The 26,332-nt window shown below is 50.8% G+C and overlaps 1 protein-coding gene across 5 annotated transcripts in view; it reads left to right on the top strand.

Moving 5' to 3' along the window:
* RIN3 (Ras and Rab interactor 3) overlaps positions 1-26,332 on the top strand; it is a 183,844-nt gene that overhangs the window by 118,507 nt on the left and 39,005 nt on the right. For 2 of the 5 annotated variants that reach the window (XM_015144395.3, XM_015144397.3), the window contains exon 5: positions 16,710-16,801. In XM_015144395.3, the coding sequence (XP_014999881.3) occupies positions 16,710-16,801 (92 nt within the window). Of the gene's footprint in view, positions 1-16,709; positions 16,802-22,144; positions 25,709-26,332 lie in introns of those variants that run through there. The other 3 variants (XM_015144396.3, XM_077941644.1, XM_028851773.2) reach the window with 2 other exon arrangements.

Here is a 26,332-nt window from a genome sequence, read left to right on the forward strand (position 1 = left end):
TTGATACCCGTAATCCCTTCCCTTGCAGGTGATTGAGGAGACTGATGGAGAAATCAGATACTTGTTCCATGACTTTCCCAGACACAAGTATGTCATCTGTATATTGGAGCATGCATATAGACTCTGGACAGAAATTTTCCCTAAAACTTGTTCAAGAATTTGGCCAAACAGGTTAGGAGAGCCTGTAAATCCTCGGGGCAGGACCATCCAGCAGTATTGTTGTTTCTGCCCTGAATGAGGATCTTCCCATTCAAAAGCGAATATGTCTCGACTGTCTTCAGCTAAGGGACATGCCCAAAAGGCATCCTTTAAATCTATTACTGTACACCAGGTCACATGGAATCTTGCTGAGGATAGTGTATGGATTGGGGGCAACAAGGTGAGTGGTTTGGACTATTTGGTTAATGGCCCGGAGGTCTTGTACTAGTGAATATGATCCATCAGATTTCTTTACAGATACTATAGGGGTATTATATGGAGACATACAGGGTTCAAATAACTTACCCTAAATAAGAGCTTCAGTCACAGTTTTCAAGACTATCCTACCTTCTAGAAGAATTGGATGTTGCCTTCTCCTTACTATTTCCCCAGGAGTTTTCAACTTCATATGAATGGGGGGAAATTCATAGTTTCCCTCTGTTCCCTTCTTTTGACCACACATTGGGATGAATGTAACTTTCTTCTGCGACGGTGAGCAGGTTTAATGAAGTGACAAATCCTTCAGGGCAGGCATGCAAGCCTGTGTCTAGTTTTAACACTGGTCTCTTTCTAACAGGTTTGTTCCTGCTTCAGGGATTAGCAGGAATTTAATACTAGCTGATCCATTTTTGTGTTTAACTTCTGTTTCTTCTAAAACTTTGGCTTTAAATCCTTCCCCTTTTGTCCCTGAGACAAGAAGTTCCTCTAATATAAAATTAGAGGGCTGATAGCAAACAGAGGAGCTAGCAGCCCCTGAATCTATTAGAAAAGTAATAAGCTCATGTTTGTGTCCTACCCCTAAATTTATCAAGGGCTCTTATTGGGACTCAAGATAGAAAAGACAGAGCCCCTAACTTCCCTATTCCTCTTCAAATGCCATGAGCAGAACAATTTCTTTTTCCTTCCCCCACTCGGGGCATTCTCTTTTGAAGTGGCCTTCTTTTCCACATAAAGCACCTATCCTGTCCTCCCTCTCCCTCTGTCCTAGGATTCTTTGACCTTCCTCCCCGATACTCTTTAGAGGGCCTGGTAGCTGAGGGTCTGGGTCCCGTAGTTGGAGGCTTGGGTCTGTTGGAAGGTGGATAGCATAAGTTTCGCTTTTTGTTTTTGCTTTTCTTCATCTCTCCTCACATATACTTTTTGGGCTTCTCCTAGGGATTCCTCTGTGGACTGGTTTTTCGTTTTCTAGTTTCTGCAACTTCTTCGCTATATCTGGCCAGCTATTTGTGACAAAATGTAGCTTTAATATTCCTTATCCAAGAGGGTCTTCTGGATCTAAATCTGCATATTTCCTTATCTGTTCCCTTAGCCTTTCTAGAAATTTCATGGGCCCTTCATCTTTTTCCTGTTGTATGTCAAATGTTCGGGAAAGATTCTGAGCCTGGGGCACTGACTCCTGAATTCCTTTAATTATCATTTCCCTAAGATCTTGCATATTTTCCCAGTGGACTGCGTTATTTTCCCATTGAGGATCTTGGGCTGGGAATTTCTGGTCTGCTGCAGGAACGTTTTGGCCAGGAGAATATTCACATTCCCAAATTGTCATAGCAGCCCTGCAAATCATCCCCCTTTCTTCCCCTGAGAAGAGGACACCCAGGATGGACATTAATTTGGCCCAGGTATATAACTGGGGGCCTAGGAATTGATCTGCTACCCCGTATGGGTCATCTAGCAGTGGCTTAAGTTCTTTCTTTAAACCTTGAACCTCTGAACTAGTCAAAGGAGCATTTACAAAGCCAACAGCTCCTCCTCCCTGGGGCGCCTCTCTCAAAGGGAAGTGAGTCGGAGCTGATTCCTTAGAGGTAGAGGGGAAAGGAGGATTTTGAATATCCTTCTTACATGGTAGTCCCTTTAGGGAAGGATACTTAGGCTCACAAGGAACAGACTCGTGGGGTGGCGGTAATTCCCAAGAGTCAGAGTATAAGGGGGAGGAATAATAGGAGTAGCAGAAGGATCTGGGACCAAGTCCAGGGTGGCAGCAGCTGCCTGTGAAGGGGGCAGGTCAAGTGGGGGGGGAATTAAATGGGGAAAGGCGGTTTAGAGGGTTCCAGGCATTGGGATCCCTCAGCCTAGGGGTTGGTTTTACTATGCCTACTTTGGGGAGTGCGAAATCTGATCCTTCCCCTGCATTCTTTAGGGGAAAGAGGAGAACAGGTTGTTTTCTCCAGCAGAGAGCATAGTCTCTTTCTTCCTGTGAGACCAGACTTTTGTCATTCACATACTGAATTAAAAGTTAATAGACCCAATCCTCATCTGATCCATATTTTGGCAAGAAGACAGTTTGAGGATGGGTTCCTTGGCCCAAATGAAACAACAATATTTTATCATCTGTTGCTTTTTCTTGTGCCTAGTTCTCTCATTCTCCTTCTAATATTTTAGCATGAGACCTAAAGAACTATCAGAGGGGATCTGACTATCCCCGTCCTTACCTTTTCCTGTTGTACTAGGAGTGTTTCCCATCTTGGAGGTCTTGGATGCCCCCTTGAGTGTGTGTGTGGCCCAATCTCTTACTAGAGATCTCTTGCCTTCCCTTTTCTCTAGAGGCTCAACCCCCATTAATGGAGGTTTCTTGCACTCCTTTCCATTTGCCTCATCCTATCTGGCCACTTCCCTCATGGGAAATTAGGTCCCTCTTACCATTGGCATGCTGGCATAAGCCCCATGGCAGGATCTGTCCTAAGCCATATGAAGATGAGGTGACCACAGAACCACAGATATGACCCACTCACCCCAGACAGCAGTAATGCTTATCACCATTCACACAAGCAGCACCGCAAGCAGTAGTGCCTGTGATCATTCACATACTTTCAACCTCCGAGATATTCCAACCACCAAGGAAATACTTCCCCACCCCCACGGCTTTTCTTACTTTGGTCTTGTGTGCAAAGTTACCTGGTCGCCACGGTATTTGTAGGCAAGGCTTTCCTTCCCGCGTTGCCGAGAGTCCGGGTTTATTCGTCACAGCAGGTGGAGTCCCGATCTCTAGCCCCTGAGGCCACCTCAGTGAGGCAGTGGGACGCGTCTCCCCCTGGGAGATGACCAGAGACCCCTTCCCCAGAGGAGAATGGGAATCCTGGGCAAGGCGCCAGATTGTTAGAAACAAATTGTCAGTGCTGCGAAGTGAACCCAGCATTCAGGCAAAAGTTTTCTCAGCAAGGCAATTTACTTCTATAGAAGGTCACTTCCTGCATGCAAAGCAGAGGCAAGGGAGAGTGTGCAAAACAAAGGAGACCAGGAGTTTTTATCCCTGAAGCAGACCCTGTTCCTGTGTCCTCCCACTGTGGGCTGGGGTCGGACCACACAATCTAGGCTAATTCTGATTGGCTACTGTTGACATCATCAAAGGAGGCGAGGGTAGGCGTTTGACAGGGAGAACAGGTACAGTGTATCTTGGGTGTGTTTGGGCACCTCAGAGATAGGGAGGGTTGATAGATGAATGGGTAAGATTACCTTTTAGAATAGAACAAAGAACCAAGAACCAAAACCCTTTGAAGAGGAACTATTTGTTCTTAACAACAGCAGCACAAGTGGGATCCATGCAGCGCCATCCCACTTTCCCAGTAGACAGTAAACTCCAGATTCTAAACAATTTGGGGGCCAAGCAGCATTGCAACTGCAAGAGAAAATTCTAAGGAGGGCTTAGTATTAGACCTCAGAACCTCTGCCAAGAGCATCCCCTTTGGGGAGGTTGAGGTCTGCAGGATCCCCCAGAGCATCCTCCTGTGGGCTCCAGTCTTAGAGTGTCAGACATCTCTGACCTTAGGTGGGCACTGGCACCACTCTACATGTGTTCCCTCCAGAGCCTGCTATGAGCTTTCCTTCGGTACCTGGGTGTAATCCCTGACTTTTAGCATCCTTGTGATTTGATAAGGCCACGCTTTCCCATGCTTCCTGTTCTGTGAATTTTAATGACAGGAACTGGAGGCTGGGTGGGTTTCTTTTGCCCTTAGCCAGTTGACTAGGAGAAGGGAAGAATTTAGCATAAGAAAAGAAAGTTTAAGTCCTGAAACATGCGAGTTTGCTCTGAGCTGTGCCACACGTAGGGATCAGGGACCACACTCAGAAAAATTTTTTAAAAAAAGAATCCTTTCCCATTCTGGAGAGGCAATTATTCCCATTCATTCCTAGGCCTTCAGGCAATACTGGGGAGTGACCCCAGCCAATTACCCTCGATTTCCAAGGAGCTACTGGGAAACAGCCACTGAAAGACTGAAAAAGAAAGAGAGGGGAAGAAAAATGAAAAGACCCTGGTCCCTTAAGTGAACCCGGCTGTGACATTTAGGCTTCTCCACATGGAAACCCCTTTGTTTCACTGGCCACGGCCAGAAACCTGCAGTTGCTTTTGTGTTTAGGCGCTGCCTGCCAAGGATCCTGAGTTGGAAAGAAAAAGACAGAGAATGAGAGAGACAGACGGAGAGAGAGAGAGAGAGAGTGATTGATTCTCCTGTATGGAGCAGAAAGGAAAAGGAGAAAGGAGAAAAAGAAATCCCAAACTTTGGACTTACCTCTTCCTCCCCACCTGCTCACCAAAATATGTCACCAGTGGAGGGTGTCCAGGTTCTTGGTGCCTTGAACAAAGAATTGGACAAAACGCATGAACAAAACAAGGAAGGAATGAAGGAGTTCCCTGAAAATGAAAGTACACTCCACAGTGTGGGAGTGGGCCCAAGCATAGGGCCTCAAGGGCACTGTTATGGAATTTGGGGGAGTTTAAATACCCTCTAGAGAATTCCATTGATTACATTTACCCTATGTAAATGAAGAGGATGAAGTAAAGTTACAAAATCATTTACTTGGCCTGAGCCCTATGGAGAGGATATTTCCTGTCATAGCTGAAGTGCAAACTGGCCTTATGTTCCCTGCCTCGAGACCCTATTTTCCTGCCCCAGTAATAGTTGATGCTAACAGCTGCTGCCTCTTAAGGGCACACCAGGTACCTGGCACTGTGCTAAGGGCTTTTATAGCCATTCTCTTTTTAAATTTTGCAAACAATTTCAGGCGGTAAATGCTCTCGTTATCCCCATTGTACAGATGAGAAAACTGAGACTGAGAGAAGTCACTTGCCCAGCTGGTAAATGGCAAGGCAGGGTTTCAAACCAGACACATCTCCAAAGTCCACACTGTCTGCTCCAGAGGCCTCACTGCGTGCATCCTGCAATAATCCTGATGCCTGTAGGCCCACGAGGCAAAACATCCGAGGCCTCCTGGCCCTTGGTACCAGCCTGACATGTTAGAGTCTCAGAGAGGCGGGTTCCAAGCTCCTAGCCATAGTGGAAGAAGCTTTACAGTGTTTGGCACATGTTAGGTGCTGTGGATAAACGAATGATGACATAATTGCAAAGCCCAGAACTTGAGCTTATTATTTAATTTCTCTGAGCCTCAACTTGCTCTTCTGTTAAATAGGAATGATAATATCGTTATGTTGGTGCTGAAGGAGGGAATAAGAAGCACATGTAAAGAGACAGCACCGACCCAGTGCAGTGGATCACACCTGTAATCCCAGCACTTTGGGAGGCTGAGGCGGGTGGATCACTTGAGGTCAGTTCTCAAGACCAGCCTGGGCAACTTGGTAAAACCCCATCTCTACTAAAAATGGAAAAATTAGCCGGATGTGGTGGCACTTGCCTGTAGTCCCAGCTACTCAGGAGGCTGAGGTAGGAGAATGGCTTGAACCCAGGAGGCAGAGGTTGCAGTGAATTGAGACTGTGCCACTGCACTCCAGCCTGAGTGACAAAGCATGACCCTGTCTAAAAAAGAAACAGCACCCTGTCCCACACCCAGTCAGTGCCCTTGTTCTACCTCCATGAATTGGGCCATAGCGGTTTGCTGGAGCAGCGACTTCATCTATGCCCAGGGAGCTCTGGAGCCACGGTCACCAAGCTCACTTCTGTCACCTCTCAGCCTTTCCTCCATGTTCCAGAAAAGCAGGTGCCCCTGGGCCTACCCTCAAACTCCCAGGGTACCCTTAAGGAGGCCACAGGACAGAGAGCCTGCCATCACCGTATTTTGGGGGACATCAGCTCCAAGGCCTGAGTTTGTGAGTAGCTCAGAAGTGAGATGCTGTGGGAGGGAGAGCCCCAGGCTGGGAGTTCGAGACCCATCACTCAGAAGCTTGTGACTTGGGCAAGTCACCTGACCTCTCGTGGCCCCAGTTGTCTCCCCCATCAAGGGGATGTTAGCCAAGATGGAACATCAAAGTTCTAGACCTCTGTGGTTGCGCAATTCTAAAATCCTGCCCTACAGACTCCTCCAGAGCCTAACTCCTGGAGGTCGCAGGTGATGTCGCAGAGGCATATCATATGCCTTGTGTCACCTCCAGGACATGGCACAGAGGGGTGCTGCAGTGGATACTTGTCAGTCCTGGCGTTTGATTAGACACATGTCCCCAGCATCATGCTGAACCACAGGCCTGGTCCTGAGCAAGCCTACCCAGGCCCCTTCCCCTTCCCAGAGCCTCTTGGGGCCCAGGGGCTGGGCTGGGAGTCTGTTCCTGGAGCTCATTCCCCATGGCAGCATGGCAGCCCCCAGAGGGCCAAGCTGCACAGTGAAGATTCCCCAGAGCAGGACACCCCCGTCCCTCTCAATCCAGGAAGCACATTCTGTGCTCTGTCTGCGGCCTCTGCCCCCAGACATAAAAAAGGAGACACGTTCTGCTTCAAGGTACTCACGCCAAAGTAATGCAAAGCTGAAGCAGACTGGCGTAAGGGCTCTAGAGGGTTTCCAGACCTGGCTGGGTCCCACAGTCACCAAGAGCGGGTTAAAAATACAGACTCCTCCCAGGAGATCCTGATTCAGTGGGTCTGGGGTGGGACACAGGAATCTGCATTTTTTTTTGGATGGGGGCTTGGAGTCTCACTCTGTCACCAGGCTGGAGTGCAGTGGCATGATCTGGGCTCACTGCATCCTCCACCTCACGAGTTCAAGCGATTCTCCTGCCTCAGCCTCTTGGGTAGCTGAGATTACAGGCACACACCACTACCCCCAGCTAATTTTTTTTGTATTTTTAGTAGACACAGGGTTTCACCATGTTGGTCAGGCTGGTCTTGAACTCCTGACCTCAAATGTTCTGCCCATCTCAGCCTCCCAAAGTAGGAATCTGCATGCATGTATTTATTTATTTATTTATTTATTTATTTATTTATTTTGAGACAGAGTCTCACTCTGTCACCCAGGCTGGAGTGCAGTGGCCGGATCTCAGCTCACTGCAAGCTCTGCCTCCCGGGTTTACGCCATTCTCTTGCCTCAGCCTCCCAAGTAGCTGGGACTACAGGCGCCTGCAACCTCGCCTGGCTAATTTTTTTTTGTAGTTTTTAGTAGAGACGGGGTTTCACCATGTTAGCCAGGATGGTCTCGATCTCCTGACCTCGTGATCCACCCGTCTCGGCCTCCCAAAGTGCTGGGATTACAGGCTTGAGCCACCGTGCCCGGCCGGAATCTGCATTTATAATGAGCCTATCTCAGACCAGGGTTTGAGAACTGCTTCCAGGTGAATGATATCAATTGCTTAACTGGGGGTCTCCTAGGGGCAGACTTTGGGACGGGATTCATATGCAAGGGGTGTTTCAGGACTGCCCTCGAGGAGAAAGCAGGAGGGAGTAGGGGAGCAGGACTGGGAGTGGGAGAAGCCCAGTGAGGATGCGACTGCAGGGTGACCCCAATCTCAACCTGGCCCTGTGGGCGACTCTGGAGCATAAAGTAAACCTGGGGCCACTCCTAGGCATGTGTGAGGCTCCAGCACCAGGACAATCCCTGATGGTCCTAAGGGCCAGCACTTAAGGCAAACCCCACTGAGGCTAGGGGATGGGTGTGTAGAGCTGGTAAAGCCATCAGGGTGGGTGGGGCGTCAGCAGTGATTTCGTGACTGGCTGCTGCTGATGGGGCATCTGTCCTGAGTGAGCCTTTGTGCTGTGACTGCCCACAGAGCTCCCTCTAACCGCTACAGCAATAACACCTTTAGGGATTACCACTTCAGTGACTCCAGCCCCCGGGGCTGTGCTGAGGATCAGACTCCATGATCCTTGGAAGGGGTTTAGCAGAGCACCTGGTGTGAAATAAGGGCTCAAAAAACAATCAAGCATGTTCTTATTGCTGTTATAGATAAAGAAACTGAGGCTGGGGATGTGACCTGCCTTGGTGTCACAGCCAAGTTCTGAGCCGACTTGAACCCAAGTGTGTGTGACCCGCAAGCCCCAGCTGCTTCTGCCCAGGAGACTGACTGCCAGGCCTGTGGCTGGGAGGATGCCTGTGCTGCCGCCTTCCAGCCACTCCCTCCACATATGGGAGACATGAGGCCCTCTTTATGGAAGAGTGATGTTGGGAGCCAGGCAAGGAAGGGCAGGAAGGGAACTTAAGGCAGAGGAGACAGCACGGGCAAACGCCTGGCAGTGGGAAAGCTATGGGCAGCCTCAGGAGTGGCTTCATGGGCAGAACCGCATCATGGGTGGGAGGTAAGATGCTTAGAAAGCCTTGAACGCTGTGCCTGGGGATTGCATGGACTTCCTTCCGCAGGTGCTGTGAGCCTGTTGCTGATATCAGACTGCTCTTCAGCGAGCAACCTGGCCATAGCAGGTGGTGGGATTGAAGGAAGGGGAGAGCAGAGACCAGCAAGGGGCTGCTGCAGCCATACTGGCCCTGCGTGGAGGTGACTGCCCCAAGCAATGCCTAGGGGAACCAGAGGGGTGAGGGCAGCCACTGAGGGTGGGAGCAGGGGGAGAGCTCGGGTTTCCATCCTTGACGACAGGAGGACGAACATGCTTGATGGTTTCCTGAGTATTTACTTGGTGCCAGGTGCTCTGCTCAGCACCTTGCAAGGATCATGGGGCCTGATCCCCAGCACAGCCCTGGGCACTGCAGTCATTAGCCTCAAGAAGTGGGCGCCATTACCCAAAATGAGGAAGGAAGAGAGGAGCCTCTCAGGTCTGCCCCACCCTAGGATGTGCCCAGTGTTGTGACTAAGCTGCCACCCTCCTGTCCCAGAGGAGGAGATGGCCAGAGGAGGGGATGGCTGGCTGGGCATCCTTGCCCTAGGAGAAATCTCGTCACTGTGCCTGGGAAGCTCTGATCTATAGCCAGCCAGTCAGAAGCCCGCTGGTGGCCTGAGACGCAACTGCATCTGAGGTGGGGCAGTCTTGGGGGACGGAAGCCTTAAGTCTACAGAATCTAACTCTACATCCAGGTAATTAGTGTCAGAATTGAGCTGAATTGTTGTGTACCCAGTTGGTGTCTGGAGAATTGGAGAATTGATTGCTAAGTGTGGAAAACACTTCAGAGGGGGTTATAAAATCAGTTTAGTGGGTCATGACTGGCTTTTTTCTTTTTAATGAAAAAGTAAACTGGACTAGAAACTATCAGAATCTCATGTAGCTGGAATAAGTCTCGTTTTGCTAAACTTTTGTTTTAGTGGTGTGTGAGTGTGTGGGTGTGTGTATGTGTGTGGGTGCACATATGCTGTATCATGATGTCAAAGGTATTTCTCTCTGGTTACAAAGGTTTGGAAAGCACCAGCTAAAACGGAGACCTCCAGAGAGAGGCGCTGGCTCCCTGGGAGTACACAAGCTGACCTTCCAGAGTGTGGGGGAAATGTCAGAATATTTATTCTAAAAATCCCTTTTTATTTTTTTTAGACGAATTTTCACTATTGTTGCCCAGGCTGGAGTGCAATGGTATGATCTCGGCTCACTGCAACCTCCACCTCCTGAGTTCAAGCTATTCTCCTGCCTCAGCCTCCCGCGTAACTGGGATTACAGGCGCCTGCCACCATGCCCTCCTAATTTTTTTAAATATTTTTAGTAGAGATTGAGGTTTCACCATGTTGGCCAGGCTGGTCTCAAACTCCTGACCTTCAGGCGATCCACCCGCCTCGGCCTCCCAAAGTGCTGAGATTACAGGGGCATGAGCCACTGCACCTAGTCAGCTAAAAATCCCATTTAAAAAATTCCTATTGTTGTGAATGCTTTTTAGTGGGTTTCATAGTTTATGAGGAAACACACACACATCAGGAAGGTTGCTTAATTTTTATATTTTTTTAGCAGCCCTGACCTTGGGGGCCTGTGATTCCCACCGAAGGCTGCATGCACCAGGATCCCCTCAGGAGTTGTTTAAAAATGTGGATTCTTGGCTGGGCATGGTGGCTCACACCTGTAATCCCAGCACTTTCAGAGGCCAAATCACTGAAGGTCAGGAGTTCAAGACCAGCCTGGACAACATGGTGAAACCCCAGTCTCTACTAAAAATGCAAACATTAGCCGGGGGTGGTTGCAGGCACCTGTAATACCAGCTGCTTCGGAGGTTGAAGCAGGAGAACTGCTTGAACCCAGCACCTGTAATCCCAGCTACTTGGGAGGTTGAAACAGGAGAATTGCTTGAACCCAGCACACAGAGGTTGCGGTGAGCTGAGATCACACCACTGCACTCCAGCCTGGGCAACAGAGTGAGAGTCCGTCTCAAAAAAGAAAAAAGGAATACTAGCACTGCACTGCAGCCTGGGTGCCAGAAAGAGAGAGAAAAAAAAAGTGGATTCTCAGCCTACCCCCAGACCCAATGCTAGGCACCCTTGGTTGGGAACCTTGGGAACCTAGCAATCTGCATTTCTAGCAGCTCCCTAGACGATTCTGATCCAGGCAGTCTGCAGAGTATAAATGGGCGTGGCAGCCCCAGTGGAGTCCCTCACAAGTGTCTAGTTCCCTTTCGGTCTTTTGTTGTCAGTGAGTGTTCAGGCGGTGGCCCCACCACCCCAGCACCCTGTCTGGCGGTTTTTCTTGGCATTTTCCAAGAACTAAGGACTCGGCATTTGGAGATGAATAAGCCGTGCATTGCAGCAATAGTTTCAAACGCCTGCCTTCCCCATCTTCACACCCTGCTAATGTTTACTGAGGCATGAAACTGGCTTGCCCTCCAGACCCCAAACTGGGCAATTTTTCCAGGCTCCACCTTTGTCACAGAGCAGGAGGGCACCACGAGGACACACTGAAGCTGAGGTTGGAGGACTGGAGTATTTAGTTACTGTCTTTTATTATAGAATTGGAAGGAACCAGCACAGGCTGTTCCAGAAGCTTGGGACCATTTACTTCTCAGCCCATCATAGGCGTTGATGGAGTGTAAATGGGAGCAAGCTTGGGAAAAGGGGATCAGTTTGGTAAATTCTGTCATTTCTCCAAATATATCTACCTTATGGCCCAGCAGACTCACTCGCATCTAGGAAGTTATTCAGCAGAAATACTAGCTTGAGGCCAGGTGTGGTGGCTCACACCTGTAATCCCAGCACTTCGGGAGGCTGAGGCAGGCAGATCACTTGAGGTTAGGAGTTTGAGACCAGCCTGGCCAACATAGAGAAAGCCCGTCTTTACTAAAAAAAATACAAAAATTAGCCGGGCATGGTGGCGCACACCTGTAGTCCCAGCTACTCAGGAGACTGAGGCAGGAGAATTGCTTGAACCCAGGAGACGGAGGTTGCAGTGAGCCGAGATCACACCACTGCACTCCAGCCTGGGCAACAGAGTGAGAGTCCGTCTCAAAAAAGAAAAAAGGAATACTAGCTTGAGGGCAGAAAGATGATGTGCTCAATTCTTTCTGTGCAGCACAATTGGATCCAGTGGCAATTAGGAAATAATTTTTTGCTGAAAACAAGTAGTCTAGGGGTTACAAGCCTGAACCCTCCATTCAGATGCAGGCTTTGTCACTTACAAGCTGTGGGAGAGGGGCAAGCCACTTAGTCTGTCTGTGCCCCGGTCTTCGGAGCTGTGAGATAAGCATAAGGAAAGTACCTGCTTCGTGGAGTTGGGAGGAGGATTTAAAGAGGTAATATATGTAAAGTGCTTAAAACTTCTCCTGGACACTCAGTAAACTCTGTAATGGTTAGCATTAATGAAAGAGAGAGAAAGACAGGAAGAGAGAGAGGGAGGGAGGGAGAAAGAGAAAGAAAGCAAGCTTAGATGACCATCAAAAGAAGAAAAACAGTGGCTGGGCACAGCGTCTCACACCTGTAATCCTAGCACTTTGGGAGGCCACCGTGTGGATCACCTGAGGTCAGGAGTTCAAGACCAGCTTGGCCAACGTGGTGAAAACCCATCTACACTAAAAATACAAAATTAGCTGGACGCGGTGGCACATGCCTACAATCCCAGCTACTCAGGAGGCTGAGGCAGGAGAATTGCTTGAACCTGGGAGGTAGAGGTTACAGTGAGCAAAGATCGTGCTATTGAACTCCAGCCTGGGCGACAGAACGAGACTCCATCTCAAAAAAAAAAAAAAAATTAAATAAATGACGGTTATCCCATGGGATACTCTTCAGCACAGAAAAAGAAAGACGCCAGTATACATGTATGGACTTGCTCACTATATAGATCACTTTACTGTTCAGTAAAGAAAGCAAGCTGCAGAGCAATAGATGGAACATAGTGCCATTTTCATTTTTAAAATACGTGATGTGGGCTAGGTGTGGTGGCTCACGCCTGTAATCCGAGCACTTTGGGAGGCAGAGGCAGGAGGATCACTTGAGGCAAGGAGTTCAAGACAGGTCTGGACAATATAGTGTGACCCTATCTCTACAAAACAATTAAAAATATATAAGAACTAGTAAAATAAATGGTGTGTGTACGTGTGTGCTTGGGCATGCATATGTGTGCATTAAAGAAGGGCCAGCAAGGTTACTCTCCAGAGTGTAGACCAGCAGTCCCCAACCTTTTTGGCACCAGGGACCACTTCCGTGGAAGACAGTTTTTCCATGGGCCAGGGATGGGGTGGGGATGGTTTCGGGAAGATTCAAGCACATTACATTCATTGTGCACTTTATTTCTTTCACTATTACATTGAAATATATAATGAAATTATTGTGCAACTCACCATGATGTAGTACCAGTGGAGCCTGAGCTCGTTCTCCTGCAACTAGATGGTCCCATTTGGAGGTGATGGGAGACAAAGACAGATCATCAGGCACTAGAGTCTCAGAAGGAGCACAAAACCTACACCCCTCACTCACATAGTTCACAGAAGGAGCACAAAACCTAGACCCCTCACTCACATAGTTCACAGAAGGAGCACAAAACCTAGACCCCTCACTCACATAGTTCACAGTAGAGTTTGCGCTCCTATGAGAATCAAATGCTGCCGCTGATCTGGCAGGAGGTGGAGCTCAGGCAGTAATGCGAGGATGGGGAGCGGCTGTCAAGACAGATGAAGCTTTGCTCACTGGCCCGCTGCTCACCTCCTGCTGTGCAACTCAGTTCCTAACAGGCCATGGCCTGATACTAGTCTGTGGCCTGGGGGTTGGGGACCCCTGGGGTAGACAGCAGGATCCTCTGGAGAATGGAGGACCTGCACATTTTAAGCACTTTTGTATTGTATGACTTTGACTACAATAAATCTGTTTTTCTTTTCTAATTAAAAAAAAAATCCAACATTTTAACAAATGTTGACAATAGCACTTACATCACAGGATTGCTTCAAGGGTTAAGTAGGATAACAGGGAAAGCTCTTGGTGAGTGATTGATAAAGCTTAACAAGTGATAGTTCCTTTTCCTTAAAAAACAAATGTAGTAGGTGATTTGTGATACTGATTGAAAGTTTTGCCCTGTAGATAATCAAATTTTATATTGGTATAGATTTTTAAATGTTTCAATGTTTCTGTCAGAAACTTACTACTGGCTGGGGGGTCTTGGGCGAGTCCCTTAACCTCCCTGAGCCACTGTGTCCCCTGTAAAACAGAGGTACTGATGCCTGCCCTCAGGGTGCCTGTGATTTAGTAAGAATATCACTTAAAGCCTCCAAAACACCTAGCCCCACACCTGACACATAGTAGATGCCCAGCAAACACCCACATCCTGTGTGTGCTTTCCTCTGGACGGAAGAGGCTGCCCCTGGGTGCAGTGGCGAATTGGATGGGATGTGGAGAAGCAGAGACGCATGAGACCCTTGAACCCCAGGTCATGGAGGAAGAAGAGTCCATGGTGTGGCCTTGAAGGATGTATAGAATCGTAGACGTAGGTGGTGGGGATGAGGGACTGTTCCCTCTATGTGTAAACTCAGAGACGGGAAATGAGTGGGGAACACCCACCGGAGGAACTGGAGCGTGATCATTTGGGAGCCAGCAGGAGGCCCCCGAGTGCGGGGAAGGGACTGTGGAGAGCAGATGTTGGGGAGCAAGCCAGAAAGGCAGAGCAAGGCCAGACCGGGGGAGACCTTGGATGCTGGGATTCGAGTCTGGGGTGTGACTGCAGCTGCAACTGCAGCAGACTGAGTAGAATGATGAGGTGGCAGGAGGCTGTCCTGGCAGTCACGGGGTGGGCACAGATGAGCCGAGCAGCCTCTGCTGGCCACTGTGATACTCACAGCGATGGAGGAACCATTGGAAACCCCACTGATAGGCCACCAGGTAACCGAAGTAAACTGAGGCAACTTGGGATGAATGTTGCTACCCTTCAGAATTCGAGCTGGGGTTAGTGGTGGCGGGGCAGGGCCTGAGATGGGAGTGCAGCACTGAGGGGCCATCCAGTCTGGCCATCAGAAGACCTCGGGTTGCAGCAGAATCACACAACAATGACAGAAGATGTCAACGTCAGCTGGCTGGTCCCCAGCCCATCTGACAGTGGAGAAGCCCAAGGCCACCCCCAAGACCTGAGAAAAGGGCCCAGAACCTGTGCCACAGCCTGCCCTGTCCTACTCTTCTGTAAACACGAGTGTCCCAGCTCCATCGAAGCGCTTCCCAAGAGGCCATGGGAGCACCTGGGAGGCCACAGAAGCTGACATCGCTGAGCAGAGGTGCCCCAGCAGGGCCAGCCCCATCCCAGGCCATCTCTGTTGTGCTATGCCTCCGGCTCAGCTCCTGAGTTTGGCTGGGTCCATTCAGCAAATGGCATTGGAGCCTCATGGAGAGTGCTAAGCACTGCGGGTCTTCGGAAACCCGGAAGGCAGCCTCCACCTGTTCCAGGAGCTCCCAGGGCTCCCAGCCTCATGTCGCCAGGAAGATGAGTTGCAGACAGCAAAGCCATGAAGACCCCGGGGAGGAGGTACCTCTGGCCGAGGCCATGGTGGGAGGCTCAGCAAATGATAGACGATGGGATTTCAGTGGGCATCAGGATTTGGGGAGAAAGTGGACGAAGCATGAGCAAGGGAGGGTAGAACAGGTTGTGAAGAAAATAGTGGTGGCTGCCAGGTCTTGATAACCACGCTGGGCACCCTCTCATCCATTCCTGTCTTCACAGAGGAGGAAATGGCCTCAGAGAACAGGGCAGGTGGGATAATGAGGAAGGAGCGGGAGACATGGCTGGAAAGGGGGTCCCCAGGCCTTAAACACTAGGAAGAAACATAGAATCGGGACCACCCATCCTGGGGCCCTGGCAGTGCCACACTCCCCTTCCTGACCCTGTGAAGCAGCCCTGGGCCAAAAGTCAGGAGCCCTGGGCTCAACACACAGTGTCTTCAACTACCATGTGGCCTGGCCATCCGTTTTCCTTTCCTGGCCCCTGTTTCCCATCAGTCCGAACTCCTTCTGGAAGATCTCTGGAGGGAATCCTCAACAGTTCCCTATTGTGACCAAAGCCATGAGATGAACCTGCCTGACTGTGCGTTTGCAGGGAGATGCCTGACTGTGTGTTCGTCGGGGGCTGCCCGACTGTGCGTTCATCGGGGGCTGCCTAACTGTGCATTTGCAGGGAGATGCCTGACCGTGCGTTCGTCGGGGGCTTCCTGACTCTGCGTTTGTTGGGAGATGCCTGACCGTGTGTTCATCAGGGGCTGCCCGACTGTGTGTTTGCCGGGAGATGCCTGACTGTGCGTTCGTCGGGGGCTGCCTGACTGTGCGTTTGCTGGAATGCCTGACTGTGTTCGTCAGGGGCTGCCTGACTGTGCATTTGCTGGGAGATGCCTGACTGTGTGTTCGTCGTGTTCTTCCGGAACTGCCTGACTGCGCGTTTGCTGGGAGATGCCTGACTGTGCGTTCATCGGGGGCTGCCTGACTGTGCATTTGCAGGGAGATGCCTGACCGTGCGTTCGTCGGGGGCTTCCTGACTCTGCGTTTGTTGGGAGATGCCTGACCGTGTGTTCGTCAGGGGCTGCCTGACTGTACGTTTGCAGGGAGATGCCTGACCGTGTGTTTATCAGGGGCTGCCTGACTGTGCATTTGCTGGGAGATGCCTGACTGTGTGCTCGCTGCACATCTCAGTGTGCACCAGCAAAGTCAGAGGGCAGGAGGAGTGGGCCACTCACTTTACCCTAAAGAATGCCTTTAGAGGAGCTGGCCTGGGCTCAGCAGGCCAGGAAAACTAAGGGGGACAGTGACTCCGCCCCCCAACTCCTGAGGAGGGTCTCCACCTCTCTGGGTCCCTGGTGCTGGCTCAGGACCTAGAGTTGACTGGATGCTCCTTCCACCTCAGAGTCTGCCCCTCAGCTCCAGGGAAGCTTCCAGGATGTGTGGAGACCCCGGCAGCCAGCAGAGATTGCCAGGGCTCTTCCTTTGTGGAGGCTGGGAATGGACACAGTGGCCCCAGACATGACTTCCGCCCCTCGTGTCTTCACAGAGACTTACTGCCCTTCACACTGCGGCTGCCCCAGGCCATCCTCGAGGCCAGCAGCTTCACGGACCTTGAGACCATCGCCAACCTAGGTCTGGGTGAGTCCTCTCCAAGGGGCCAGGGGAGCTGGTGGGGCATTAGGAACTGGGGCCCTAGGATTGCCCCAGGGGCCGCCTGTGCAGAAGGACAGCCTGAGTCCCAGCTCCCATGGGACCACCCACACCCCTGCCTCAGGCTGCCGAGCCGCGTGACAGGGAGATCTACAGAGACGTTTCTAAAGAGTTGCCTCTATCAGCTGCCCAGGACGCCCTGAGGCCCAGTCACGTTTGGTCTAAGGGAGCAGGGCCTGGTTAGGACCAGAGAGGCTGGTGTGGTCCTGGGAGAAGCCGAGCTCAACCCCAGGGCCCTTCTGAGTGGGGGCCAGAGAGCTGGGTCTGGCAGCCATCACAGCCCTGGCCCCTCATCGGTTGGAAAAGCAGCATGAATGTGACCATGAACTTGGGTGTGGCCCTCACGGGGGCCTGTCCTGTGCCCAAACAACTGACCCTAAGCATGCCCCACCCCACCCTTCCGAGTTCCTGAGGGGTAAACAGGGGAGAGGAAAAGAAGAAGGGGAGAGAGGACAGGGTGTGTCTGACCCCAGCCCTTTCACATAATTATAAAAAGAACTCACATTTAGTGAGCTCTTCCGACGTACAGGTGATGCCAAGCACCCTACAAGGATGCAGTCAGCAGGTGCCCACCTAGAACTAGGGCCTCACCTCGCTGGCCCTCAGGAAGCCCAAGCATGCCAAGTTTGTAGCTGCTGAGAGGCCAGGCCACCTGCCTCTTTCAGAGTGTGTTAGGAGCAGGTAATTTTTTTTTCTTTTTTTTTTTCTTTTTTTTTTTTTTTTTTGAAACAGAGTCTCACTCTGTTGCCCAGGTTGGAGTGCAGTGGCATGATCATGGCTCAGCCCAGCCCCAACTTCCCAGGCTCAGGTGATCCTCCCACCTTCACCTCCTGAGGAGCTGGGACTATAGGCGCACACCACCATGCCTGGTTAATTTCTTATGTTTTGACACGGTCTCTCCATGTTGCCCAGGCTGGTCTCAAACTCCTGGCCTCAAGCGATCCTCCCACCTTGGCCTCCCAAAATGCTGGAATGACAGGTGTGAGCCACTGTGCCCGGCCCTGAGAATTTCTTACAGGGAAAGGGAGAGCGTGTTCCACACAGCGGCTCAGGAGCCACTGCAGGCCCCAGAGCCTTAACCTGGGGCCGCCAGGTCACATTTACGAGCAAAGCAGTTCATCAACAATCTTTAGTAAAAGTCAACCATGCATAGGACACTGTGCTCCACGGGGCTGAGCACAGTGTCCAGAACATTGGTGCCTTGTTCACCAGTGTTGATGAAATGGAAGAAACAGTGACCCAGAGGGCAGAACCAGGTCACAGTGGAAGTGAGGGGCAGACCTGAGATCAAAGAAGACACCCCTTGGTTCCCAAGCCAGGCCACTGTTCACCACTCAGAGGGGCCCATCAGGGGCAGCAATGCAAGAGACACCACAAGGCAGCCATGGTCAGGGGCCGGGAAGCAGGAGGAGTTCTGGTCCTTGGGTGTTCGCGCTCCATGAGCAATGACTGCGTTTTAACCCCTTTAGCTGCCATTGGCTCAGCGCAGCTTCAAACAATCCTATAAAGTAAGTACTATTATTATAATTCCCCTTCTATGGCAGAGAAAACTGAGGCACAAGAGGTTAAGTCATGTCCAGTGTCACACAGCACATGGCAGAGCTGGGATGAACCCAGGCCATTTAGCTTCCACACCTGCCATCGTGTCATGGTGCCTCTTAACTTTTTTTTTTTTTTTTTTGAGACGGAATCTTACTCTGTCCCCCAGGCTGGAATGCAGTGGTGCGATCTTGGCTCACTGCAACCTCCACCTCCCAGGTTCAAGCAATTCTCCTGCCTCAGGCTCCCAAGTAGCTGGGACTACAGGCGCATGCCACCACGCCCGGCTAATTTTTGTATTTTTAGTAGAGATGGGGTTTCACCATATTGGTCAGGCTGATCTTGAACTCCTGACCTCATGATCCACCTGCCTCGGCCTCCCAAAGTGCTGGGATTACAGGCATGAGCCACCACACTCAGCCGCCTCTTAACTCTATCCAAATTCTTCTAGGTCTAATTTACCCAGTTATAACCCTAAGGGCAAGTTTTCAGTTGCTATTGGGAATAAACTTGCTATTAAATTTTGCTCCCCAGAATTTAGTTGTTGGGCTCTTACCCTCCCAGGATCTTGGATGTGGGACAGGTGACAGTTTTGTAATTTGCACTTTTCTAAGGTGCAGATGACCTCCCCCTAGGGGTTCGATGACACCGACCATTGCAGAGCACTTGGCATTGTCTTATGTCATTTTTGTGCATTTTAAAGATAGAACACTGACCGGGCGCGGTGGCTCATGCCTGTAATCTCAGCACTTTGGGAGACCAAGGCGGGTGGATCACCTGAAGTCAGGAGTTCAAGATCAGCCTGGCCAATATGGTGAAACCTCATCTCTACTAAAAATACAAAAATTAGCTGGGCGTAATGGCGTGTGCCTGTAATCCCAGCTACTCCGGAGGCTGAGGCAGGAGAATTGCTTGAACCTGGGAGGCGGAGGTTGCAGTCAGCTGAGATCGCCCCACTGCACTCCAGCCTGGGCAACACACTGAGACTCTGCCTCAAAAAAAAAAAAAAAAAAAAAAAAGTTAGAACACCAAGTTTTAGCCCCGCTGGGAACCTTGTCTAACGTGCCCCAGACAAGATTTGCACCAAAGGCTTTCTGTCCTCAGCGGTTCTTGAGCAGCTGTGTGAAACATGCTCCACTTTTCCCTGAAGAAATCCTCAGGACTGGGCGTGGTGGCTCACACCTGTAAAGTGCCCCAGAGAGGATTTGCACGGAGGGCTTTCTGTCTCTGAGCACAGCTTTTCTAGTGCTCCTCAGCTGCACCTCCCCACCTTCTCTGTTGCTTTTGCAACGAGCAGTCAGTGGCCAGTTTGCAGGCCATGTTGATAGAGTAAGTGGGATGCATGGCCTCAGTCTATGACACATTGCTGCACCTCTTGACCCCGCTATGGGGTTTAGGCGTCCCTAGGACTGACTGCCGGGAGACTCCCTACAGGTTCCTCTCACCTGCAAGAGTGCAGCTTCTCCTAAGGCCTAGGAACATGGTTTTTCGTTAAGGGAGATGTTCCTCCTGGAAGAACTGCATTCCTTTCTGGAATAGACAGGGCCTTCTCTCCTCGGAGAATTTGATCTCAGGCACAAGGAGGAAGTGGAGAAGGGAGATTTCCATTTGGGAAGCCAACAGTAGTTCGGATTCATCGTCAGCACTTACTTCCTTGAGAACAGGATTTAAATGGAAGCTGAGTATGTTGCAGCTTAAGAGCTCAAGGGATCTGTGTAGACCTGGTGTCCCCGAGCGCTGAAAGACATGAAGCCAGGCTCACCACAATCATTTTTCCCTGGAGCCAAGGAAAGGTTCACTTTACAGTCATCTCCCGAACGGCTGGAGACCCAGAGCCAAAGGAGCACATCCTATCAAAGGCCAGAGACCTTGGCCCTGGCATGGGCAGGCTTGGGCCCTGCCAACCTTCATATGAAATAGTGATAATAAATATGGAAAGTGCAGCATTTGTCAAGGGCCCTGACACACCAGGCATTGTGCCTGGCATGTCACACATTGTTCTAGGAAGGGACTTTGGTGGAAAAGAAGTGAAACCCACTCAAACTAGCATAAAAAAAGAGACTCAGAGAAAGGACACCAGGGACCCTCTGATAAATGGAGATGGAGGGTTAGCCAGGCTTTGTGGGTGACCGCAGCTGCTCTGTCACACATGCCAGCCCCTTGCTCCCTGTACATGGCCTCCTTGCTGACTCAGATTCCTACTCCCCTGCTTCCCTGACGAGCAGGGCTCTGACTCAGCTCACAGCCCTACCTGACCACTGTTCTTCATTCAGATTGTCCAAGGAGAGTCCAAATGATCCCCGGCCAGCCTAGTGCTGAGGCCCTGTGAGCCAGGGGTTACCTTGTATAGTCAGCATTTCAGGGAAGACCAAAAGGACAATGGGAGGCAAATTCATTGCCACATGCCCACACATACATTATCTCATTTATTCACATAAAAGCCCGTTTTACAGATAAGGAAATGGAAAGTTAAGGAGTCTGAAGTGTTTATTCAGCTATAAAAAGGAATGAAGTGCAGGGACTGACACATGGTGCCGCATGGAATAACCTGGAAAACATGCTAAGTGAAGGGAGCTGATACCAAAGACCACATATGCTACAGTTCCATTTGAATAAAGTGTCTAGAATAGGCAAATCCGTAGAGACAGAAAGCAGATTAGCGATTGCCAGGGGCTGGGTGGAAAGGGGAATGGAGAGTGACTGCTTAATAGGCATAGGGTTTCTTTTGGGGTGATACAAAATGCTCTAAAGGCCGGGTGCAGTGGCTCATGCCTATAATCCCAGAACTTTGGGAGGTCAAGGCAGGCGGATCACGAGGTCAGGAGTTCGAGATCAGCCTGGACAACATGATAAAACCCATCTTTACTAAAAATATAAAAATTAGCCGGGTGTGGTGGCATATGCCTATAATCCCAGCTACTCAGGAGGCTAAGGCAGGAGAATCACTTGAACTCAGGAAGTGGAGGTTGCAGTGAGCCAAGATCATGCCATTGCACTCCAGCCTGGGTGACAGAGCGAGACTCTGTCTTAAAAAAAGAAAAAAAAAAAGTGCTCTAAAATTGATTGTGGTGAGAGTCGCACAACTTGATGAATATACGGGAAAACACAGGCGTGTTTTTTAAATGAGTGAACTCTGTGGTGTGTGAGTGATATCTCAACAAAGCTGTTATCCAGAGAGAGAAAGAGAGATCAACTAAAGGGCTTTCCTCATTTTGGGATGTAAACAAAAGCTGAATTCACACTCAGGGCTTGCTGAGTTTGAACTCCATGCTCTGCCTGCACTGTGCCCTGATTCTCAGCCAGCCTTGCTCACCACTTCCCACCCCTCAACCCTTTCCTCTACTTGCTGTGCCTCCAGTGGAAAACAGCATGGCACCCTTTTGCCAAGGAAGCCTGGATTTGGCATTGGAATAGGCAGGGTAGTGGGCCCCACCCTCTGCTGGGCATGCCCTCCACATGCCCGCCATGTGCTGCTTTCTCTTATGACACCTTTTTGTCTTATAATAAAAGTCAAGCATGTTGTGTCTGTTTGTTTGTTGTTTGAGATGGAGTCTCACTCTTTTTGCCCAGGCTGGAGTGCAGTGGCACGATCTCAGCCCACTGCTACCTCCGCCTCACGGTTTTAAGCGATTCTCCTGCCTCAGCCTCCCGAGTAGCTGGGATTATAGGCACCTGCCACCACGCCTGGCTAATTTTTGTATTTTTAGTAGAGATGGGGTTTCACCATGTTGTCCAGGCTCTCAAACTCCTGACCTCAGATGATGTGGCCCGCCTCGGCCTCCCAAAGTGCTGGGATTACATGCATGAGCCACAGTGCCCAGCCGCGTGTGTTTGTTTTTAACGGACAAGACCAGAAAAGGCTGAGGATGAAAACCACGCATAAACTCACCACTCGTGCAAGTTCGGGCTGTGTTTCCTTCCAGTTTCTTTTCCTTGATACATCTAGACGCAACTGAAAATACAGTTTTGGTTTCTCGCCTTCTGATGTTGTGCGAATATATTTGTGACTTCCATTTTTTTCCCTAGAGCCCAGAGCCAAGGATTGTCTAGTTAAGGCTAAAGATTTCCTGGGTTTCCAGTCCGCTGGACGATCTGGTTGTTCTAGGAAGTTCATGAGGCATATGTGTTTCTTGTCATTAGTGTCATCAGTTTTATTTTTTTGGCATGCCCAGAAGAATGCAACAAATAACCAAAGAGTTGCACCAGGCCTGCTGTTGAGATAGGGATGATGTTGCTGAAACTCAGCTATTGATTTGCGGGCCGAGTGCCATGTGATGGCTCACAGTGTGCCTTCGTGAGCCGACGTAAGAAAGTCCAAATTCGGACTTGGAAAAGCCAGCGTTCGAAAGTGCAGGCTATATAAGGTGTAATCTTGGACTTTAAAAGGTTACCGGTTAGTCGAGGCCAGAAAACTAACATAAGGAGGAACAATTCAGCACTCAGCTGTATTCAGCAGCTGATTACAAGTGTCAAAGGAATTTAGAGAATAGGGATTACTCACAGTGGTTTTCAAACATGTTACAGTGTGTATGTGTTTAATACTTTAAAAATATGTTTAGGAAAGGCGTCTGTTCCGTGACTCTTCTAAGTTTGCTTGTAACTTGCTTTTTCCTTTATATCAGATGATGGGCATTTTCCTAGTTATTAATAATTCATTGAAAACTTGACTTTGACTGTATGTACAACAGCCTCTGTCTTTGGGATGCCACATGAATATTTATTCACTGACCTCATTGGATTCTTTAGTGTTTCTGTGGCACTTTGCTGCCTTTACTCCTCCCCTTCCTGTCCTGCCGCTAGCCCCAAGCTCCCCAGGGGTAGAGTCTGAATTTGCCCTCAGGACCTGCAGCCCAGCCTGTGACGTGGCCCAGGTTGTCTGAGGATAGAAAGAGCGGGCATCTGGCAAGAGGTGTCCCCAGCCAACGCTCAACAGGCCTTGGGGCCAGCAAAATCGTGGTCTCAGTCTGAGGCCAGGGCAAGGATGGGCCCTTCTTTAGGGGAACTGCCGCAGCAAAGCCAAGGCTTGGTATGGCGCCCCTGGGGATTGGACCCCACAGCTTTGCCGACCAAACCACTAGGATTGCATGACACAGGGTTCCGTTTCTCCCCTGGCCTTGGGGTTCTGCAGGCTGCAGAGAAAGTTACTCACTTCCTTTTTTTTTTTTTTTTTTTTTTTGGAGCATAAAGCCCTGTCATGCTACTGTGGTTCCCTAACAGGCCCCAAGACCCTAGGATGCAGCCCTTTAGCTCCTGGCTTCCCCCACTCCTTGGAGTCACATTGGCTTTGAGACCTTTGCCCTGACGTGGCGCAAACTCCAGGCCTGTCTTGGGTCAGGGAAGCTGTGTCCCAGGTACCCAGGCCGAGAGCCTATTTGCCTGAACCCATATCTGCTCTGTTCCTGCCAAAATCCACACCTGAGCAGTGGGAAATGTACTCTTGTGTTCTGTGCCTAATGGACCCATCCTGTCCCGTGGCAGCTGCCCGGCTGGTGGCCCATCTGCTTATGGGGCTCCTCTGCCCCCCTTCCTGCCTTCCTCCTCTCACTGTCTTGTCTTTACACATCCTCCCGTGGTTCAGGTTGTCCTTATCTTGCCATTGAAACTAACCTTGCCTGTGTGCCCTTCCTCAGAGGCCTGACTCTCCACTCCGGCTAAGCTAATCCACTCATGGGTGCCAAGGGGCTGACACTGGGCCCCCGCTCTGGGCCAAGCACTGTCAGGTGCTGGGAATACTCAGATAGCTGAAGCATTTGACTGTCTTCTGGAAGCTCTGAGTCTGGTGGGAAAGTCCGGCAAAAACACAGAATTACGGTCCCAGTGATGGTCACTGCAGGAACACAGGCAGGGCGGGCAGGGCCTGAGCGCATCGGGGAGGCACTACCAGACAGGTCGCACTTGACCTGAGCCTTGAAGGACAAGTAAGCGTGTGCCAGCTGGAGAGGGTGGGAAAAGAATTCCATGCAGAGGGAATAGCATTAGCCAAGGCCTGCTGGTGGGGCAGCGTGTGGCACATTGAGGAAGAAGTAAACGGCAGATAGAGTGGAGTAAAGACTCGGTAGATGATGCCAGAGAAGATGTTCAGGGGCCAGGTCCTGCAGCCTCAAATGCCAGGCTAAAGGGTTGAAAGTGGTTCTCAACAGAGAGCCTCCAAGGGCCTGCTGTATGCCCAGCCTAGGACCACAGGAAGAGAATGAAGCGGAGGGAGCGGCTACAGCCGTGATCTGGGTGAGCAGTGATGGGGTGTCCCAGCATCAGTGGGCAGTTCTGTATGTTATCTACCCTCATGATGCCACCTTCGCCCACAGGAAGAGTCTGGAGGTGGGCACCGGGGGTCTCAGCTCACATGTGGGGCTGCTGCCCAGTTACCGTGGGGTTAGTCTGGCTGCCTGCTTCTCCTTGCTAGGAAGACTCCCAAACAGGCAACTTTGTTGGGCCTGTGTAGACATGGGCACAGTGCTTCAAACACTCACTCCAGGGGCCAGGACATGTATGTACTCGAGGCAAGGTGCCTGGGAGAGTGAGGCATACATGGAGGAGCCATGAGCTGCCCAAGAAAGCAAAGGGCCCCGGCAGTCACAAAGAGCAGCTCATCCAGGCCCTGGGAGAGGCCGCTCTGGACACCATGTCCTTGGTGACTGTGATGGGCACACAGCTTTGCACATTGGAAAGAGTCACAGAAAAGATTGTCATGCTTGTTAGTGTGGTGACAGCTGGCCTGTCTCCACTGGCTGTGATATTCAGGCAGCCAGACACAGGGTATCTGCCCAGGACAGGGCTGGGGGGTGCACCTCAGAGGGATGCACAGAGCTGGTGGGTCGCAGCTCACTTCTGGTCTGTTTCTTCAGTCCCTTTGTCCTGGGAAGGCACCTGCTTACCCTGATTGCATTGGTGACCCCAGCCAGCAAGATGGCAAATGCCTACATCCCTGATAGTGCCCCCCTCTTAGAGCGAGCACACGGTTGGCTGCTCCAGGCCATCTTGTGAGGTCTCCTTTCAACATCAAGAGCCTGTTGTGCTGTTGCCACATCCTGAGTTCTGGGCTGCAAGCCACCCTGCTACTCACCGATGCCGGGACAGCAACCGATCTGGGAAGTGTTGCAAGTTCCTATGAAGGAAGGCCGCCTAACACAGAGGCTAAACGCACAGGCTGTAGAACCAGCCCGACGTGGTCAAATCCCAGTGCCTCACTTCCCAGCCCAGTGACCCAGGGAGAGTGCTTTCATGTTTCTGAGCCTCCTACCCTCATCTGTGAACTGGCGGCAAGGCCTATGATCAGGGGTCGGCGAGACAACCCAGGTAAAGCAAGTAGCCCGTGGGCTCACGCGCGGCAAGAACGCCATGAATGTTTGCTCCTGTGATTATCCTTGATGTTATTTTCCATAGTTTTCTTAAGAGTGGATTCCTCCCATGAGTAGAGAGCCCTGGGTGAAAGGCTGGCCGCACCAATTCACAAGGAACTCTGCACCTGCCTGGGTAATCCTCTATCCAGCTCCAAACCTAGCAGGCTGAACAAGACCTGGGACCCATGTTCCTCTCCAAGAGGAAGCTTGAGTGAGCACAGGGTGGCCTATGCGCCGACTGCAATTGTTCCCAGGATGTAGCATCCCTGTGCGCTCTTTGGAGGGTCCTGAGCCTCCGTCAGATGCTTGCCAGGGTGTAGACCCCACAGATCAAGAATGCCTTGTCCCTAGCCTGCTTCAGTAGCCACAGCCATGGCTGAGCCCCTGGGGACTGGGTCAGTAGAGAGGCATGCACTGGAACTCAGCTCCATGCTGCAAGAGCCTTGGCTTCCCCTGACTATGGCAGAGGACCAGCTTCTTATTTTAAGCTCAAGATTGACCAGAGTCAGAATCACTTTGTGGTGGGTGGCTGCTCCCGCTTGGACAGCCAGGTCTGATCTCGCTGGCCACAATCCATAGA

The sequence above is a fragment of the Macaca mulatta genome, chromosome 7 (genome assembly GCF_049350105.2).
Source record: "Macaca mulatta isolate MMU2019108-1 chromosome 7, T2T-MMU8v2.0, whole genome shotgun sequence".
NCBI classification, from domain to species: domain Eukaryota; kingdom Metazoa; phylum Chordata; class Mammalia; order Primates; family Cercopithecidae; genus Macaca; species Macaca mulatta.